Source organism: Cyprinus carpio, chromosome A6, assembly GCF_018340385.1.
Source record: "Cyprinus carpio isolate SPL01 chromosome A6, ASM1834038v1, whole genome shotgun sequence".
Lineage (NCBI taxonomy): Eukaryota > Metazoa > Chordata > Actinopteri > Cypriniformes > Cyprinidae > Cyprinus > Cyprinus carpio.
Window position 1 is genome coordinate 18,124,447 of NC_056577.1, and position 20,295 is coordinate 18,144,741.

Sequence of the window (20,295 nt, forward strand, 5' to 3'; positions counted from 1 at the left end):
GACTTGTTACTCACTTAGCAGACAATTAATCAAACAAAGAGATCCATAGACTTACATTGAAGGAGTGACCCAACCCACATCCAGAGAACAAAATATCATAGAAGCTGTGACATGGACACTTTTGATTTGAGTCAGTAAGGCATAGCAATGCTAAAAACCACTCAGGCCACCCTAGCAACTACATAACAATGCCATGACATCATGTTAGATGTACACCACCACTTTCCTCAGAAAATGTGGAAAACTATTTGCTGATCATCATCACACAAGCGGATGAAAATATTTCCAGAATCTGAAGTAAACTCATTTGTAAACTCATAAAGTCTTTTGTCAGATCCTGTCTCCCTCTGTAGGACATTTCATTGCATGAAAAGACATGTTGGTTTATAGAAATCAATGTTGATATGTGAATCATGTACATGGTTTGTATTTTGAAGGATTCGTAGTGGATTGGATAATAAAAAATCATGCACTCGGGTCGTTTAATTTTAAATAGGCTGTCTAAATGCAGTCTCTTAGTGAAGCTGACAATTATTTTCTAAAGTGTGGAATTTTTTTATTTATTTATTATGCTAGTGGGACCTCAGGCTATCAACAACAGCAAACTCTTTGAAATTTTGCAGGGTAGAATGTGTGTGTGTGGTAATTGCAGTTGATCTCAAACTGGGCTGTGTTCTTCCAGAGGTCAGACGTCTGCTGGGAGAGGTCTTCTTTCTATACTTCACCATAGTTTGGGTTATTTTTCACCGGCTGTCCAAGTTGTGACACCACTGCCATTTCCGCTAGGTCTGCTGCTGTTCTTCCAGCCCATCCAGTTCAGTTTACAACGAACAACGTGTTCACATCAGCTCTATGAAGGGTAGCCTGGAAGTGCCACAGTCACATCTGAAAGTGGTTTTCTGTCCATTGCAGCGTTGCATTCTGGGTCTGCCTGCCTGCTAGTTTATCATTTACTTTTAGCCCACACCTGTTTGGTATTACACTGATTACCCTCCTGACGATCTGTGCTGAACTCTTACAATCGAGGGACTCCAATATAGCCACCATGCTAACATTCTTGATGACAATAATGAGGCCCCAGATCTCCTTATTTTGCATGTGCCACCGCGCTTTCTTTAGATTAGGGTGTTGACTCCTCTGCCCTTTTGGCTTCCACACCCCTGTGTGAACACTGCATCCTGTGAACACTGAACTATTATTACTATTAATAAAAATATTTATTAAAATCTAAATTATAAAATTTAAACAATTAGTGCAGCCTTTCCTTTTCTTTTGCAGAAACATCTACAAAAAAACAAACAAATGAAAAGCGATTGTGTTTTGATTATATATAGATGAATGTGGGTATTTTGTATAAAAAAAATAATAATAATAATCATACAAGATTCATGGCAGTTGTTTCATTTTGAGTTCATATCCCGACCGCTAGATAGCAGTCTTCATCTCTGAACTTAGACAGTGAGAGAAAATACTAGCATTAAGGCGCACCACTAATGTTAGCATTAATATAGTTCGCTGTCAGTGTACAAAGTTTGAAGTGTGGTGTCATTTGGGCTTTTTTGGTAACGTCCGCCCTGGTACCGTGGCGCGGGCAGGCGGTAAAGTCGGCTGCAGCTTTCTCTTGTGTTGGGGGCGTTTTGTGCAGTTAGGGTGGTGCTCGTGTCACTGTCTCAGTGATTGTACATATTTCATGTATTTTCTAGGGCTGGATGTATATGTATATTCCCTGGCATTCGATTTTCAATTTTGAGATTCAAATATTAACACCTGGCATCCCCCTCGAAACGGTTCTCATTCGCGCTTGAATATGAATCGCCCATGAGTGATCGTCATGAATGTCATGCTTCTGTTCATCTGGAAGAGAAGACAAATGCTTGGAAAATACTTGCGAATACGACAGTCATAAAAAAAACGTATAGTAGCTCAGCCTAATTGTAATTTGTCTATATTAAAAGTATTGCTCTTAACAGACCTGTGTGTTTTGTATCACTAGTGCAGTGTCCATTCTTGGAGCATATAAGCCCTGCCCGCGAGAGGCACACCACTTAGGCTCAAGCTGTTCTTTAATTTAATAAAAGTTTATTAATTCTGAATGTGTCGCGTGTCCCATATTGCACCAAAATGCAACACTACACTCCCTTGGGTCCGCAGCAACACACCCGCCACTTGGAAGTCGATTGGATGAACGGTTCTCAACATAATCAAAATGTTATGACATTGTATGTGAAAATTCTAAACTTAAACGAACCTTTAAAAGCAGGGTCTAAAAATATATATGGTGTTTTTTTTATATAGAATACATTTTATACATTTAAATTTAACTAAAGAATCCTGCAAGCACTTTAATTTCGCCACTCTACACACTGCACAAAAAGTAGTTCAATAACATTGAATGTTACAGGGACTGATTATTGCAAATGCAGATCCCACTGTGTTCTGGTTAAATAATTTTTTATTTATTTAGGCCTATTGATTTTTTTGCTAAGGTTTGCTTATGGTGGTGTGCTTCTAATGACAACTTTCCAAAAAGTATGTCCCATTTCTAAAATAAGAAATATCCCAATATATCGCCTTGCTTACAAGATCGCAGGGTATCACAACATATCCCTGTATCGTGATACATATCGTATCGCCAGATTCTTGCCAATACACAGCCCTAGTTAATAATAAAGATATATGTCTCTAATCTGTCTTTTTTGCTTGTCTGTTTCATTGTAAAAAATAATACAATAATTACGCTTGGTTATCAGCATATAGCATCATTTAATAAGACTGGAACATACGAAAAGGTTTACTACACGCAGTATTACGCCAATCATGGGCAATCAAATACAGCCATAATACTGATTTATATTAAACATATAAAAGAATTCAAACTTATTATTATTATTACGACCCAGTATTAATTTTTGGTTTTGTCGTGTTTTGTGTTATTATTTAAAAGGGTTCTTTGTTTAGTACCCGAAAACAATGTGCATATCTGAGGAAGAGTCAGTCACAGGATTTTCGATTGTTTTTGTGAGGTGAACACCATTTAATTTTTTTTTTTGAAATTGTTTATATCACATCTATTTAAGAACAAGTCATTTCAGATCCGTAATCACAATACCGTGAAACTGTGATGTTTTGATTGTGATAAGGTTGTCATACCATCAAAATTTCATACCAGCCCATGCAAATTAGAAACAGCTTTTCAGGATTTGAAATCTGAAATTAAGATTCTGAAATCAAGCTTTTGAAATACTTCAAGTCTGCATGTAAACTGATGGTCTGTCGAGTTCTTACTTGGTTTGTTATGCTAGAACTTGATCAATACAAAACATAGCCGCTCTCCCCTCCATCCCACTCACTCTCTGAGCTTGACTGCTGTTATGTCCTGTGCACTGAGGGATTGAGGATAAATCGAACTCTGAGTACAAGAGCCTCTTTGTTCTACCTGTGCTTACCTCTTCTCCTGGCTCTCGCTTTTTTGTTGTACCTTTCTGAAGACAGAAATGTGATCTCCAGAGGCCAAGAAATCCAAAACCGCAGGTCTGTACCTTTGGCTGTGGGGAATTACATGGATGTAAATCATTCATGTCTTTTCATTTCATTCATGTATTGTTATTCATGTATTGTCTGTAACTTCATTTTTATTCTGTGTTGAGTGTTTAAAACAGAAAAAGTCTTGTTCTGAAGTAATTACATCCTAAGTAGTATGTTTTGATGATTTTTAAACCATCATAGAGTGGTATTTTTTTGACACATTGACACATTACTCTGATTTATCTAAGAATTTAGTCTGGCCTGTTCTCTTTGCACTTTCCAGTTCTGCCATGTCTTTTATAAGATCATCTCTTTTGTTCACTGGCAAGCTTGAAGATGACTCTCAAACAAAGCTGGATCTTTGGCAAGCTCTTTGCGCAAGATCCACCGACATAATGCTGTATCGAAGTCTCGCCCCGTGGACATGTTTTCTCCCTGGTCTCTGCTTTTTCAGAGTGGAAGCAATTGAACCATGAAAGGGGTTTTGAAGCTACATAAAAAGACATTACAGAGCACTGCTGTGAGGGGGATGCAAAGATTTAGTTTTGCAGCAAGCGGAAACCACTTTTTTTTTTTTTTCAAGACGTATGGTTAACCGCAGCTCTTTTGAAATATACTTGTTACTTGAGCATAAAGAAAAGAGGTTAAAAATGGTCCCCACAGAGTCACAAATAAACAAGCTTGAAAACACAGACTGCACATATGTTATAATAAACTCAATCTCCTAATTATCCTGTAATGGACCTCTTCTTCAAGGGTGGGGGCACTTTATGCCACACAGGAAACTGTTTTCAAACAACCTCCTGCTTTCTTTTTGAAACTTCTGGTCAGAGGGTTGAGCACACTTGACCCATGAACTTCGACACCCTCTTCATCCACTGTTTTGTGGGCTCAGTCAATGACTGAGCTGAGGCTTGTTCCTCCTGCAAATTCCTTTCTCAGTATATCCTTGTTTAAGTGTCAGAGATTGAGAAAAGATGGAATTTCAGTTAAAAAAAAATGTCCCTTCTGTGTATTTCATTACAACTTTCAACTTTTCCTGCCTCTGCTCACTTAGTCTCAGCCTCAGATGGTACAGACGTCCACAGTCTGTTCACTGACCATTTGATGCATATTGTATACAGAAATGGCAAAAGTTGGAAACTGGCAGTTCCAATCCGGTTGGTTTTATATAACTTGAAAGTAAGAGGATGCAGATTTATTTTAAAAAACCTGTCTTTTGTGCATGGTACCTCAGTAAATTTTTAATATTCAAAAATACAATTTGAAGTTTTCTGACTAATTAGCACTTTAAAACCACCTGTGTCTGCAGGTATAATCCAGTTTAGACAGTTTGTCTACGTTTTACAATGTCAATGGTGTGAAAATGATGGGGAGGAATTCATGTGAATGGGGCTTGAGAGGGAGTTTGGAGTGAGAGCGCAGACCCCAGCCTCCGTTGTTTTGCCAGATCTAGTTATTATGAGCATCCTCAGACTTTTTTTTCCCACTTAATATGTCACTATAGCAAGTTAATAAAGTAGGAAGTTACAGTTGAGGGTTAGCAAATTATTATTATTATTTTTTTTTTTTTATTTATTTTAAGTTAGCTTTGTTTATATAGTTTATAGTGGAAATAATTAATCTGTGACACTTAAACTGGCAATAATCAAAAAAAGCCCATAGAGAGCACAGTCACGTTATTGCTGACGGGATACTGCATTCGGTAAAACAAATACAATGATCATCATGATGTTATCTGTACAAAACGGTATCAATGCTTTCAAAACCTGTAGCCTAATATGTAGTTTTATTTATTTTTAAATATTTTTCAGATTAAATGTCAAAGTGAATTGTTCTTGGTCGCTTTATGTCAGTCAGATGGCCTCTTCTTTTCTAAGTGGCTAGAAGATTCATGGCCAGAAAAAGCTACAGTGAGCACCAGATAGTGGTCTGGTTCTGAGTCTACTACTCGCATGGCTGTATAAGTGTATCAAAGCAGTGTGGACAAAAGTAGGTTCAGACAGGTCACATGGTGCAAGACATGGGAATGTTAATTAGTCTCAAGTCTGTGGGTATGTCTGTAGTATAAGTCATGCCTCAGTAGTCTCTCACAGCTGGCTAATTTTCTTATTCTTTGTGCTCAGAGGATTATGTTAGTCGAGACGTCTGTCTGAACTTTGAGGACTCCTGCATCTTGATTGTGTCTGTTTTGGGGGCCACACAGCCTATTTGCTCCATAGGTCGGCAGCCTCATATCACTGGAGGGCAGATTTCTGTTAACTCAAACTATCCTTTAATGCTGCTAGCTGGTGCTGAATGTCTCTGTTTTGGCTAGAAAAGGTGATATTTGTGGAGCTTAAAGGCTTTACTGAAGGGGGCATAAAATTATTATCTTTGATTAATCTAATTATTATTACAACAATTAATTGACTGATCGTTGATTATTTCACTGATTAATCAGTAGGCTTTGTTCTATTATTCAGCTTATACAATTAGTTTTACAATTACACATATTCGAACTAATAAATACGACAAGGTAATTTCAAACAATTATATTATTGTAAGACAATTACAATTATACAATTATTTATTACAATACAAATAAATATATTTGGCACACAAAATGAGATGACAGACAGAGAGACTTTTTTTATTCACCATTTAATTAACTGTATGTAAAAGTAACTGACTGATGCAACATTCTGCCTGACATATGGATATGGAACTAAATAAAGGTAAGGGATAAGACGTTTTATTTTGGGGTAAATTATTTTATTCAAAACATTTGCTCTCTTAAAACATCTTATATTGTTATAATGATCAAAAAATCCTGAGCTAGATTAAGCTTTAATCTATGCAAACCAAACTATCACTTTAATGTAAAATTATTTTAATTTTTTTTTTTTTTTTTGCATTCACTAATAAAAGATTTTATCATTTGCTAGCTCCACACTTAAGAGTTACTTAATAACACATGATCAAGTTGTAATTCTAACTGAAAGCAACACGGACACTTTTTATTTTTATTTTTTATTTAATACCGTAATTAAAAGTGCATAGCACATATTTACATTCTTCTAAAAGCTGTTCTCTGCAGCGTGTAGTTCGGCTCTCAGATGCGCTCTATGTGCGCACTTGAATGAATTGAATTGAATGTTTAAAATATGTAAGACTCAAAAGCACGTGCAAATAATATGTTCTGTCATCTGTCCCGAGCGTCTTTCACGCTGAAATATTTGTGGGAATTTCCCACTTTGCAAGCGCGGAAACTGCGGGAATGAGTAGAATTAGGCACAATCCCCGCAATCCGGCGGCGAAATTCAAGCCCTGGTACAGATGTTTTCATCATTGATAATAAGACATTGTTCTGAGCATCAAATCGGCATATTAAGGATAATGTGACACTGAAGACAGGAGTCATGGCTGTGGAAAGTTTAAGATGTATTAATCTAGAAAAACAGATATTTTGAATTGTAGTTTTTTTTTTTCTCTGTATTTTTGATCAAATTGCACATTGGTGAGCATAAACTTTGACCCCAAACTTTTGAGCAGAAGTGTATATTGATTTCATGTTGTCTCTAAGCATGTACATCTAAAACATCTAAAATTTTAGCAAATAATAATAATAATAATCATCTACTGTTGTTTTAGAAAGGGTATGTGTACTCCCATCCCCCTTATGTTTGAGCAGACCCTATGACAGACTGATGGGCTCCAGTCACCCTCAACGGGGCCTTTCAGTCATGATAAGGTTTGCCCCAAGGCATGGCAGAAGATTCCAGCTGTCAATCAGCTTCACACGTCACTGCGTCTCATTCGTGTGGGAAACAGCCTCCACTTTAGATTTCAGTCTTGTGTTCATCATCACTGCCACTCTCCAGCTGTTCATTGGGGGCTGGTTGCAGTAGAACTGGGATCGCAGGTGTGCTGTGCTGACTGGGAGAAAGGCTTTTCAGGTCGAGTCTCTCCCAGGAATGTAGCCGGGAAGGAAACACTGTTTAGATGACAGCGTCGTTAGAAAATGGAGGCCAGGGAGGGGAGAGCAGAGATGTTTTGCTTTGAGGGGTGAAGTCCTTAAACATAAACATACTACACTTGAACGTTTTTCTTTCACTGTATGGAGTAGGTGGCAACTGAGGATATTGTTCTTGGTATAAAGGATGAAAACCATTCCATGTGGTTCTAAATGGACAGGCTAGAGAGAGGAATGAACTGTGGTCAAAACTTGGGTGGCAGTTTTGGTAGTTTCATAGGTCCCATCAACTTTATGTGAAACATTCAAGAATATCAGCAGGTTTCAGTGGCTGTCATACCTGCCCTCTATGATATAATGGATCCAAATCTTGCTTTTTCCTGCAAGGAAGTGGAAATATGTCAGACAGTGGTTGTTCACCACACTGAAAGAATGTATTTTATGTATTGTTGCCATGGTTTCCTCTTGCACCATATACTTCCAGACGCTGTGGAATACATTAAGCCTAAATGAGCATGTAGGATGTTTTGATGATGAAAAATATAAAAAAGTGAAGTGACATACAGCCAAGTATGGTGACCCATACTCAGAATTTGTGCTCTGCATTTAACCCATTCAAAGTGTGAGAGCAGATATGGAGTCTATATTTTATTCCTGGGTGGTTGTGTGAATGTGAAAAAAAAAAAAGTGTTTAACAGTTTAAATTCTGTCATTCTTATCAGTTATATCGTTTTAATTATTTTCTCTCTCTCTCTCTCACTCACTTTACAGGTCTCGATGCTGAGTTGTACTATGTGAGGGATGATGTGGTAAATCATTATGCCCTTTCCTTCATCCTGCCTGTCCCCAGTGACACTAACAGCCTACATTTCACGTGGCACTCCAGCAGCAAGGTTGGCCCTGTTCATGTATCCTATGTAAACTACCATTCACAAGTTTTGTGTCAGTATTTGTTGTTGTTTTTTTTTTTTTACTTTGTTCAACAAAGAATCCTAAAAAAAATGAATGGCTTCCACAAAAATATCAAGCAGCACAAACATTTTCAACTGTGATAATTATAATAAAGCTTTCTTAAGCAACAAATCAGCTGAATGGTGTATTGGAAGGATCATTAAAGGCACTAAAGACCAAAGTAATGACATGTCATCACATTGATTACATAATGGAAATCAACTTTTAAATTGTAATATTTCACAATACTACTGTTGTTACTGCATATACATGCTTTACTCAAATAAATGCAGCCTTGATGAGTGAAATAGACTTTTTTTCAAAACCAAATAAAAAACATACCAATCCCAAACTTTTGTAATTGCTTTATCTATGATAACTATATATATATATTTTCCATAATCCTTGTTTTCTGTTTAGGTGGATTACAGGTTAGGGTTTCAAGTGGAAAACACTTCAGCCATGGATCAACCTCAGAGCAACATCTCTGCTCAGGGGGAGGTCCCGCGCACTCGTTCAGGTGAGTGAACTATTTCTCTCTTTTTTTTTTTCTTCCTGTCATTTGTTCTATATTCAAGTGAAAAGATTATGACTCCGTCTTTGTATGTTTAAAGGTCCTTGCATAAAAAATGACCTGTTCTATTGGTAAAATGATTCTTGTCAGACATTTATTTATAAAAAGTTTATATATCACAACTTAAGAACCCACAGCTTTCTTTTTTAAGGTTTTATCTACTCAGTTCCTGTTAGGCCTGTGCACACCAAGACAGATTTGGTGCAATAAGCATTTTAATTTGAATGAACGGCGGTTAATGCAGCATTAACATTTACATGGCGTCAATGCAACTGCATTTTTTTTTTCACAGAGAGGTGGTTAAAATCTCTTCTCAATTGCACTGTGAATAAAGAGCAGCCTATACGATTCATGCTTTTGTTTACATGCCCCAGAGCCGCTGCAGTTACATAAAAACTATTGGTGACTTGATGGCGCTTCCGAACAGATGATTTTGCTAAGCGACAGTGAATAGCAGAGGAAAAATCCTTTGCTGGCTGTCTTGTCTCGGTACTCTTGTATTTGGTGTTGCCTGATAAGCACCATAGTGAAAAACAAAATCTAAATGGCTCTTAGAAAACATACTGTCAGTAATACTGTTTGCATCACTTACTGTCAAGAGAGTTTTTTGCATTTGTATGCAGCCTGTTTGATGTTTGTTTGCATTGTCTGAACAACAGTGCAATAAATGGACCAAATCTATGTGCCGAACATTCATATTGGTGTGAACAGGTCTTTAACTGGTCATCTTATGTAGTTTAGTAGGATTGGGCAATGCTAGTGTTTACAACTTGAATATTTGATAAAATCAAATTTGGTCTTCCAGTAAGCATGCTTTCTGTGTGTCACTCCAGTGTTCAGAGTGGATATTTTCTGCTCTGGAAAGGCTGATGGAGAGGCTGTGCTAACAGTGCAGTTGAACCTGACTACACCCGTCAACAACTTCACAGTGCTTAACTTCAAACGCAGGAAAATGTGTTACAGAAGTAAGATTTTTTCATACATTTTTACCTTATTTCCTCCAATCCATCTTTGTTTCTGAAGATCTTAGTACATGTTAGTGTTTTCTTTTCACTCTATTTTTTTTTTCTTTCTGTAAATATGCTGTGAGTTTTGTGTGTTTGGCAGATTGTGTGTCAGGTTTCACATTGCCACAGACTGCAAAGATGATCATAACACAGGCTTTCTGTCATATGCTTCCCCAGAGGAAATAGCCAGTGAATTTATTCCCTGCTTATTTGAAGCACATGAGCCAAATTAACTGCCGGAGAAGAAAAAGAGTTTGTGTATGCCCCAATTTTCTCTCCCTTGTGGAATAACTGGGTCAGCATGTGTATGCGGTGCTCAAGAAGATATTGTGTCTTATACTTTGTATGGAAGGAGTGAGATTTTTACTGCCCTGGCAGCAATTTACAAACCAAACATAGAGACCACAATTAACCAGTTCATGTTTTTGGATGAATCTCATGAGACCCATCAAGACAATGTCACATTTCACCCCAAAATCAAAAGAAAAGGAAAATATTGTTCTCAGTATCATAATCAAAGAAAGTAATTACAGTGAAGTATAAACAAAAGTTGCTTTTTAGACTTTGATTTGTATCAGAATCAGCATAATTTATTGTATTATAGTATCTTTTTGTAAAATACAATAACGAGATATAATGAGAATTAAAGAGCCTTTGCTTGTCACAGAAAATAAATGTGTGTGTATATATATATATTATCTGTGATGGGCAAAAGTCCTTTAATCTTTAATCTGCAACAAATCTTTTTTTTTATGTGATTGGTCCTGCATACATATTTTTTATTTATTTATTTTTTTAATTTGCTGTGAAAAAATTCTGTAATTTTCTGTAAGCAAATTCTAGTTACTCTGATTGGCAACATTCAGTGATATAAAACAGTAAACTGGGTATATGCCTTGCTCTTTGCTGATCCTTCCCCTCATTGTTTTACTTTACAGGAATTGAGCAGCTGGAGCCCCCCAAAACTCTGCCATTCCCAAACACAACCATACAGAGAATAGATCGTGAGTATTTACAATTTATTATTTGGCCTTTTTAGTGAATGTGGTTCTACAGTGAGACAGTCTTCACTCAGCTCTTGTAAACTCTCTCCCCTCTTTTGGTCTTAGCGAGCAGTTCAAATGCTCCCACCACATCCACACGAGTTTTCTACATCAGCGTGTGTGTGTGCTGCATCGTCATCTTCCTGGTAGCCATCATCCTCGCTGTGTTACACCTCCACAGCATGAAGAGAGTGGAAATGGATGACAGGTGCGTGTATGTATGCACTTCTGTGTTTTATTGTTTAGTTAGTTTAACTGCACCAAAACAGTAGTGGTCTCAGTACTACTCAGTAGTTCTCAGTAGTATAGATCAAATTAAATTTTTTATAGTGTTTCTGGTCATTTGCTCTCTCGCTCTCTCTCTCTCTGTGTGTGTGTGTGTCTGTGTGTTTATTTATTTATTTTTTCTATTCATTGTGGGTTGTCAGAAGAAGACAGGAAAAAAACATCTCATCTCCTACTAATTTCATACCAGAGCTGGGTAGTTTCACTGTGTTTTTTTTCTGAAATTGAATTGGGCATCAGTACAAAAAAGCTGTCTTTTTTCAGAATTATAAAAGGTTGGTAGATTAGATTTTACAAGAAGAGACACAGAGCTCCGTTTATCTTCTAAAACATATCAACCTCAGAACAAGAATGTGCTCTTCTTCATACTTCACAATAATTCTACCGGTGGATTGTTTTTGCTCCACAGCCCAAGTAGTCGATCAGAAGAAACCAGAACTGTTTAATGATGATGATGATGATGAGTCAGTGACATTAGATCATGATTAGGTTCAATGAGTTTCATGAGGCAGGTTAAACCTGCAGCATTTTTAGGTCTTTCTACACTTTCTACAGGGGCCTCAGTGTTTAACCTTTGGAGTTGGAGTCTAATGGCTTTAATTGGGACAATTACGCAGCACTTAGTTTTTAAATGGGGTTGGGTTCAGGGTAAGGCCCTGCACCTTTTGAAAAGAAATGCACTGGAGAGATTTCATCATAATAGAGGCTGTGAAAGCATTTAAAAAAGAAAGACTGGTCTGTTTTAGTAAACAGATTTTAGGTTATTATAGTAAGTCGTGATATAAGCCAAAGTACCTTTCAAATTGGTGCATTTCAATTCCTAAAGTAATACATTTCCTCTCACTAAATCTTTTAGCGTCAGCGACAGTGGAAGCTCTCAGGGTCTGTCTCAGCCTTCCACCCAGACCACCCAGTACCTGAGGGCGGACACCCCCAACAACGCTACACCTGTCACCAGTAAGACTGCGATCACACCACGTCTCTCACCCCTGACCTCAGATCAGCAACTCTCTCAAACATCTTAACCATCTGCCGTAACCATCTGCACTCCTCTTCCATGTTTAAAATGAAACCCGAAACCAGTCAGAAACCTGTGTCTCCACCAGGAGAAGTAGCTCAAAGAGCAGATAAACATCACCAGGATGCTTTGCTGCCCTTGGCTAGTGGATAAGAAATTGTTTTGTTTTGTTGTTATTTTCACACCTCTGGCAGCTTTTTGTCTTGCCGTGTTTTATACAAATGTTGATTCCTTTATAAATGAGAAAATTGGAAACGAATGATTAAATTAGCTAAACTAGAATCAGAAGGTTGGAATAAATAGACACGCACATTCCCCCTCCACATTTTTTCCCTTAAGGTTAGTCCAGCATTAATTGTTTTTGTGTGGTCAGAATGGGTATAAATGTTTCTTGTGTATGCGTACTTAAGTTGTCACGTCCCCTCACAATAGTACCAAAGTCATATGTCAGTCTCCTGGTATTTGCTCAATCCTTCACTGTCATTCGCTAGTGCCACCTTAGAGCTGTTTCTTCACACTTAGGTTGTTGTCTTTTTATTTATTTATTTTTTTTACCACGGGAAGCTGACCACCTCCACCCCTTTTCCAATACTAATGTTATATATCCGAATTGTTTTCATACATGCATACCTGCATATAGAACGGGCTAGAAGTAAGATGCAGAACATACTCAATAGTAAGCAATTTATGCAGCTAAGTACTTTAAAATGTTTAGTAATCTTGATTTGAATATTTAAGACCAGCCTTAGTGAATACTCTCCCTTAGAGACAATCATGTTGTAAAGTTATTTTCATAAACCAGTGTGGATAGTTGATCTTGGACATATTTGCTCCATTTTGCCCAGACTGTGTACATACATTGTGTGTAGTGCCTCCTAGTGGTCTTACATGCTTGGTGCACTAGTCTGTTTCATGCTTATACCATGCGTTTCCTTGTCTCACTCTTGTTCTTGTGTGTGGAATAGCTCAGGCTCCATCTGCCTGCTATGATTATTCATCCTTCATATACCTCTCTCCATCTTTCTTTTTTTTTTTCTCTCTCACTCTGTCCTCCCTCCACCTCTTCCTACTTCTATCAGATGCTCATACTGGCTCTGCACCCATGCTCCAGCTTGCAGGCGCCTCCTTCCCTCACCCTGGTGCCCCCTCACACGAAACCAAAAGTAAGTTCTGCTGCTGTGTAGCAGATAGAGAGAGCAACAGGGAATCATGACTTAATCATGTTCACTAACCTTCTACCTTTAACCTGGTTTCTTCCTCACCATCACCATTTTTGTTGTTGTTGTTTATATTCGTTTACACTGAGCTCGTTCATTGGTTTACACAGTATCACAGTGATGCAAAGCGCAAAAGACGTGTTCTCGTTTGCATGACAAGAAGGTAAATCAGATTGTAAAATCAGCCGTGGTAAATTAGTTCACCCCAAAATTAAAATTCTATCATCATTTACTCACCCTCGTGTTGTTCCAAACCTTTATGAGCTGAAGAATGTGGGTAACCAAACAGCTGACTTACCATAGTTTGTAAAAAAAAAATGCTATAGAAATCAATGTCTACCGTCGAATGCACTTTTTTTGCATACACCAACATAGAAACATTTATCATTACAAAAGATTACAAAGATTTTTCGTCTTATTATGTTGAGTTTTAAAAACTATACTGCTTAATATTTTTATGAAAACTGTGATGCATTTGTTTTTTGTTTTTTTTACAGACCATGAGGACTGTGTAGAGTTGACTATAGGGAATGTTAGCATTTTTTCATTAGTTACCTATAATAACCACTTGGGGGCAGCATCATGCACATTTAGGTTGAGTAAAGAAATTTAGTCTAAATCGATCAGAATACTGGCTAGTTGTATTGTTAGTGAAAAGTGATATTTACATTTCGTTTTGTATTCATAATCAAGTCACCTTTATTTATATAGTTCTGTATACAATACTGATTGTGTCAAAGCAGCGTTATAGTTATCAAATGTATTTATATAATCACTAATATAATGTTACCACAAGGCAGAGTGGAAAATTGTTCAAACCTAAAAACAACACATGCATTAGACTCAACCAAATTTAAACAGCCTTATGTATTGGTATTTGTTTTTTTATTTATTTTTCATGTGTATTTGGCTTGTGTGTTTTAAAGTACACTGCAGCTAAATGACAGAATAAAACACAGCTTTCTCTAAACATCTAATACAATTGACTGTATAACTGAGATAAATTGGTTAAACACCAAAACGTGTTGTGCAAAAGTGACACCGCAGTATTTGCCTTTGGCAAAGCTGGGGTTTTACTTAATTGATGAAGCGTCTAAATACTTCCAGTTGTTAAAATAACGCTGCAAACCTCTTTCATTCCATGAATCATCTTTGTTTTGATTTGTCTGTAATTAGACAGGCTTTTAATTAGTTCTAATGTGAATTGTTAACACTTATTTTAATGCAGCATTTGTGTGTGTGTCTGATTTCAGGTTACCCCTCGCTGCGGATAGAGAAGAATGACTTGAGAAGCGTCTCTCTCCTTGAGGCCAAGGCAAAGGTCAAAGACATCGCCATCTCCAGAGAGAGAGTCACACTACGAGACGTCTTACATGAAGGTATCTAATCCCACAAGCCTCATAGACGCACATGGAAACCACAGCAAGAAAATACTGCTTTTGAAAGACTTGATTCTTAGTAGCAGTGTTTATCTCCGTGACACTGAAATGTATATCTTTCTAATAGTGGTTCTTTTGAATGACTAGTTCAACTGAAATTGCATCACGGCAAACAAATGCGTCAGTATCAGTTGTCCGCTCAGCTTGAGGTTAGACACTTCCCCCTGCAAAATAATTTTGTTGGATCACACAAGAGTTGTGCTCCGGCGGGAAATCTGCACTCAAGCACTTAATTGGAGTCCAAACAGAAAAGCTCTCTGCTGGGCCTTGTGCCAGCACAGCTTTAGACTTGCACAGAAGATGTTGGCACAAATGTCATTAGTCACTAAAGCTATACAACATAAACAAAATTGTGCGTCAAGAACATGTCTTATTTGACTTGCATTCTTGCAAAATCTCAGTGCAGTAAATCCCCTCTGTAGCATCTTTTTTTTCCATCAGTGAGACTTTCATCATGTACGTGTGGCCACAAGCTTGATGAAGCTGAAGCTGATTTATTATTTATAAGAAATTGTGTTGGCAAACTAAAGCTGGTTAATCTGATTAAACCAATTGTATTGGACATTTGGGGAAATGTAGTTCTTTTGCTTATTAAATATTTGCTGCAATTGCTGTGTGGTAATACCAAGGTCAAAAACACAAGAGCGTGGTTCCTTTTACTCAAAAATGAAAAATTTTCTGTTTACCCTTTTGTTGTCTCAAATCGTATTACCTTTTCTTCTGTGCAACCAAAAAAAGTGAATTTTTAAAGAATATCCTTGCTGCCAATTTCCATATAATAAGGGTAAATGAGAAATGAGGGCTGTCAATCTCTGAAATGGCAAAATAAGCCCCATCTTGTAAAATCATATGAATCATTTGATAAGCTTCGAACAAAATCGACATGTTAACTGTTTTGATTTTTGTTGTTGTTTTACTGCTACTAATTATTTGTGTATATATGTCTGATAACTGTTATACAGAACATATTTTTATAATTTATATGCTATACATAAGTCTATTTCAAGAATGAATTAACAGAATAACAGAAGTAGCAACAGCATGAACAGTAGGATAAATTAAGTTTGATCTTTTCAAATGGAGAGCATAAATGACAAGGGACTCTGTGAGCTTTGCATAAATGTAATCATTAGTTTTAAACTATAGTTTTAAAAGGTTAAGGTGTTGTTTGTTAAGTTAAAGAGTAAAGAAATAGTTAAAAAGTCACATTAAAAAGTAACAAACAAACCAGAAAATAAAGTTGCTCCATTTTGAATGACATCAGAATTATTCATGTTTTTGTTACAGTTTAGAATAGATTATGAAACGTATGCTAACAGCATTTTTAGTGTGTGTGTTTTTTTTTACCATTTGAGAGGTTTTGTTTTATTACAGGGAGTAGTGCAAATGACATGCAGATCTCATGAACACATTTGTTGTCACCCAACAAATTTAACACATTTATTACAATACATTACTTAGAAAATTAAGTTCCATTGAGCTGTAAATACATAGTACGATATCTATTTGTAATTATTGCAGATCATTAACTCTGTTCTGTGAACTGGATCCACTGACTGATTGAAAACATTTGAATGACGTCATTGCTACTTCTGTAATGAACGCTCGAAGGAGAGCTAGGGATGTTTGACTTTAACAAACTTGTGAACTTTTCAGAACAGCAATGCAGAACAAACTGATCTTGCGTCGCTGTTCACATACTTGCATAGAGTACGTTTTGGGCCTAATGATGTAGGGAAACTTTGCCTTTTTCTTGTAAAACCGAGTGTATGTCTTAATTGGTGATAAATTTAAACAGGTTTAGACCATCAGTTGATTCAGAGCACAGAACATGTCTATTAAACGTTACATCTCAGGACATTCTGTGCTTAGTTTCTTGACAAAACTTAAGCAATCAGTTAAACGTCTACCAAGAAATTCCCCCAGTCCAGCATAATGACCATGGCTGTCTCAAGTTTGGCTGCAATTTTCCTCTCACTTAACCACTTTTAACATAAACTACCTTAAAGAGACTGAAAGCTGTAACGGAAACCCAGACAGTTGCATAATGTATAATGCAATGTTTTTCCTTTTTTTTTTTTTTTTTTTTTTTTTTTTTTTTTTTTTTAAAGGTTAGATGCAATTGCATTTGTTGTTCTGCATTGCAACAAAGAAACACACAATCCATGGAACAGTTGGACAATACCTTTGTTTTTTTACCAGGACATTTCTATGAATTCACTTTAGAAAATTTGAATTACATCTGAATAATTGATGCCAAAGTATAACCACTATATCTTGCTACTTATACTACCAGCTAAATGTTTGGACATGACTCTTTCTCGGTTATTATGCCTGTGAAATTACATAGCTTTCAAGAAATGTTAAGCAAATCACCACTTGCCTCTCTTTGTCTAGGTAATAGTTTTGCAAACTAATTTTTAGCTTTATAAACCATATTGAATGAGTTTCAGTGTATGCTGGCTGCTTCTATTCAAACCAAATCTGCTCATCCAGATCAAGTATTAGACTTTTGGTTTTAAAGGTCATGATTGAGTACCATATATATTCACAATGTTGCACCTCACATACCTTTATTTCACAAAATGTTGTGACATTTTCCCTAAATCTCTTTTGACATGATTGGTCTTGCATTCATTTGTGTTCATATTTTAATGGAAGTCAACTCAACAGTAATCACAAGCAGGAATTAAAGCAGACTTCTACATCAGCAAGATGACTTGGGATAAAGTGGCATGTTATAACAAGCATGGCAGCACGAGAGGGGAAAAGGATCAGATAAGAGGGAAAAATAGTAGACAACGTGGTGCTGGCCCCTATCAATAGTAACACTACCCCTAAGTCTGCCTACTCTTGAGTTCCAATGATCTGTAATATGCGCTGATCCATTACATTCTCAAGTGTCATCTGAGCCACAGCTATGTCGAACAGCAGTGGAAAGGTGAGAGACTGTCCTGGGCCTGCTGGTATATACATGCTATGTTTATTCTCTGAGGTCATCCAGGATACCTGTTCATACCTGCTGTGCTTTTCACCATGCAAAGGTTGGCATGTTGTTTTATCCCAAAGAAGTGGATTACATATAGCAAGATAAATATTTGTTCTTTTCATGATATTTGAAATATATAAATGATAATGCGGTCCTCTAACCCCAACACTGTTCAATGAAACAGATTCACTGAGACTGATTAATTTTTTATGTGAGACAGTCTGTGTATATTTCTTTATACCGAGATTTCATAATGTCCGCTGTTTTCCTAAAGTGACTTTTTTTTTTTTTTTTTTTTTTGATCCTCAGGGACCTTTGGCCGCATTTTTCATGGAGTCTTGCTTGACGAGAAGGACCCAAGCAAAGAGAAACAAGTCTTTGTGAAAGCAGTGAAAGGTAAATCCTCTCTTTTATCTCTTATTTGATGCCTCCCTTGGGTACAGTTCTAAAATGAACGATTTAAAATAACCTTCCCAACAGGATTAAAAAGAACTATTTTCTCAGGAAAATCAAGAGGAATTGTTTGTGATAATGAGCCTCGTTGTGAAGTTCCAAAGTTCATAATACAAGAATGAAACTGGGGTGTTTTAAAATATTGATAATCTAGTTTTCTGTTAAGACATCAGTTCCTCTAGAAAATGCAAATGCTAGGAGAACCTTCAGCACTTCCTGTCACACTGCTCCCCCCTTCATTTGCCCTTGTACCCTGTTTACCCAGCGCAGGACTGGTGCCAACCACCAGACAATGCCACTGTACCAGTCTCTGCTGGGCCAAGCTGTTCGGTTTCCACCCCGGCCCTTGCCCAAGGGACAGGAAACCATACACGTTGCCCATACTCTCCAAGCATCCGTCAAAAGCTGTTCTCCAAGATAAAGCCAGACCTCTGTGAACTCATTCTAAATGTGTTCACTCAGCTAGCAGTCTGTGAGACTGGCTGAAAGGCGTTAAGGCTGTTTTAAGAGCAATCAAACTTTCTCAAGTGCAAGGATGAGGGTTGTTCAGGACCTGCATGCACCTTTTACTAACAAGAACTTGCCTGACGGGGCAAAACAGATCAAATAAGATCCAACAGAGAGTTCACTTGATTTTATGTTCTTTTAAATGGGTATTTGCTTACCCACATTTCATTACAAACGTGTATGGCTTACTTTCTTCTCTGGAACTCGAATGGTGAATCTAAGAATACCCTGCCTATCGATTTCTTTATAATGAATGTAAATGAGTACTGGGGCTCCAAAAATGCTGACAAATACATCATAAAATAGTTCATATGCCATATGAAAGCATCGTGTGGAGAACAATCTACATTTTTTTTTTTTATGACCTTTTGCATAATTTTCAAAAGTAATAGTCCCTGTTCATTGTAATTGAAAAAAGCATAAAGAGTATGATATGAGTTTAATGAAATAATGACTCAAGCTTTTAAATTTGACAAAATGTTCAAACATTTCCTCTATCCTTTAGTGCTGCTTGACATTTAGGATCTGGCTTTTTCCAGATGTTTGAGGGTTCACTTACTTTCTTATTTTGATTGGTGTGTGGAGAGATGAGAAGACTTTGTCAGTTGATTCTGTCAGGTTTCCCTCATGACTGGGTTGTCCAGGTTTGCGACTCACATCCCTGACACTTTGTTCTTGAATTTTGCTGTGCAGATCACGCCTCCGAGGTACAGGTGACCATGATGCTTACAGAAAGCTGTAAACTACGGGGCCTTCACCACAGGTGAGTTACAGCCACCACGTGCTGCTTTCTTGACGCTTGAAGAAAAATCTGCCATATCATTCTGCCTTTATAGAAACCATAAGTTTTGTACAGAAGCATTGGTTATATATTTGCTACGTGTATATATATATGTATTCACAGAGTGTTCATTTTTGTCATTCCGATGCTAGTGGTGCAGAAATTACACACTTCACCTTTAAACAAGTCCTTTCATAAATGAACAAAGCTTGTCACAGATGTGTTTTGAATCGCAGGGACCTTATGCAGGGATCATTGTTTCTTACATACTGAGTAGGGAATATCTGTTCACTTCACTTAACAAAAAATTCCTGTAACGTCATCAAACACACAAGCTGATTAGAGGTTTTGAGAATGATGACATAATATGCTTGTGTATGTAAATCTAAATTACCATACTTTCTTGATGGTTAAATTACCCTGTCCACAGTGGAAGCATTTTGTGTAATGTTTGAATGTTGTGAAAGCAATATGATGACCACAGTTGCAGCTATGACACTACACTGACTGCTTATCTACACACTTCCTCTGCTGTGTGAATTACTGTGTCT

The 20,295-nt window shown here is 37.1% G+C and overlaps 1 protein-coding gene across 4 annotated transcripts in view; it reads left to right on the plus strand.

Moving 5' to 3' along the window:
- Positions 1-20,295, plus strand: part of LOC109069073 (tyrosine-protein kinase RYK-like) — a 47,656-nt gene that overhangs the window by 16,172 nt on the left and 11,189 nt on the right. Inside the window, exons 2-11 of one of the 4 annotated variants that reach the window (XM_042758236.1) lie at positions 8,252-8,373; positions 8,852-8,951; positions 9,839-9,970; positions 10,951-11,016; positions 11,122-11,269; positions 12,197-12,297; positions 13,438-13,521; positions 14,829-14,954; positions 18,313-18,399; positions 19,657-19,726. In XM_042758236.1, coding sequence (XP_042614170.1) covers positions 8,252-8,373; positions 8,852-8,951; positions 9,839-9,970; positions 10,951-11,016; positions 11,122-11,269; positions 12,197-12,297; positions 13,438-13,521; positions 14,829-14,954; positions 18,313-18,399; positions 19,657-19,726 — 1,036 coding nt within the window. The remainder of the gene's footprint in view (positions 1-8,251; positions 8,374-8,851; positions 8,952-9,838; positions 9,971-10,950; positions 11,017-11,121; positions 11,270-12,196; positions 12,298-13,437; positions 13,522-14,828; positions 14,955-18,312; positions 18,400-19,656; positions 19,727-20,295) is intronic. The other 3 variants (XM_042758237.1, XM_042758238.1, XM_042758239.1) reach the window with 3 other exon arrangements.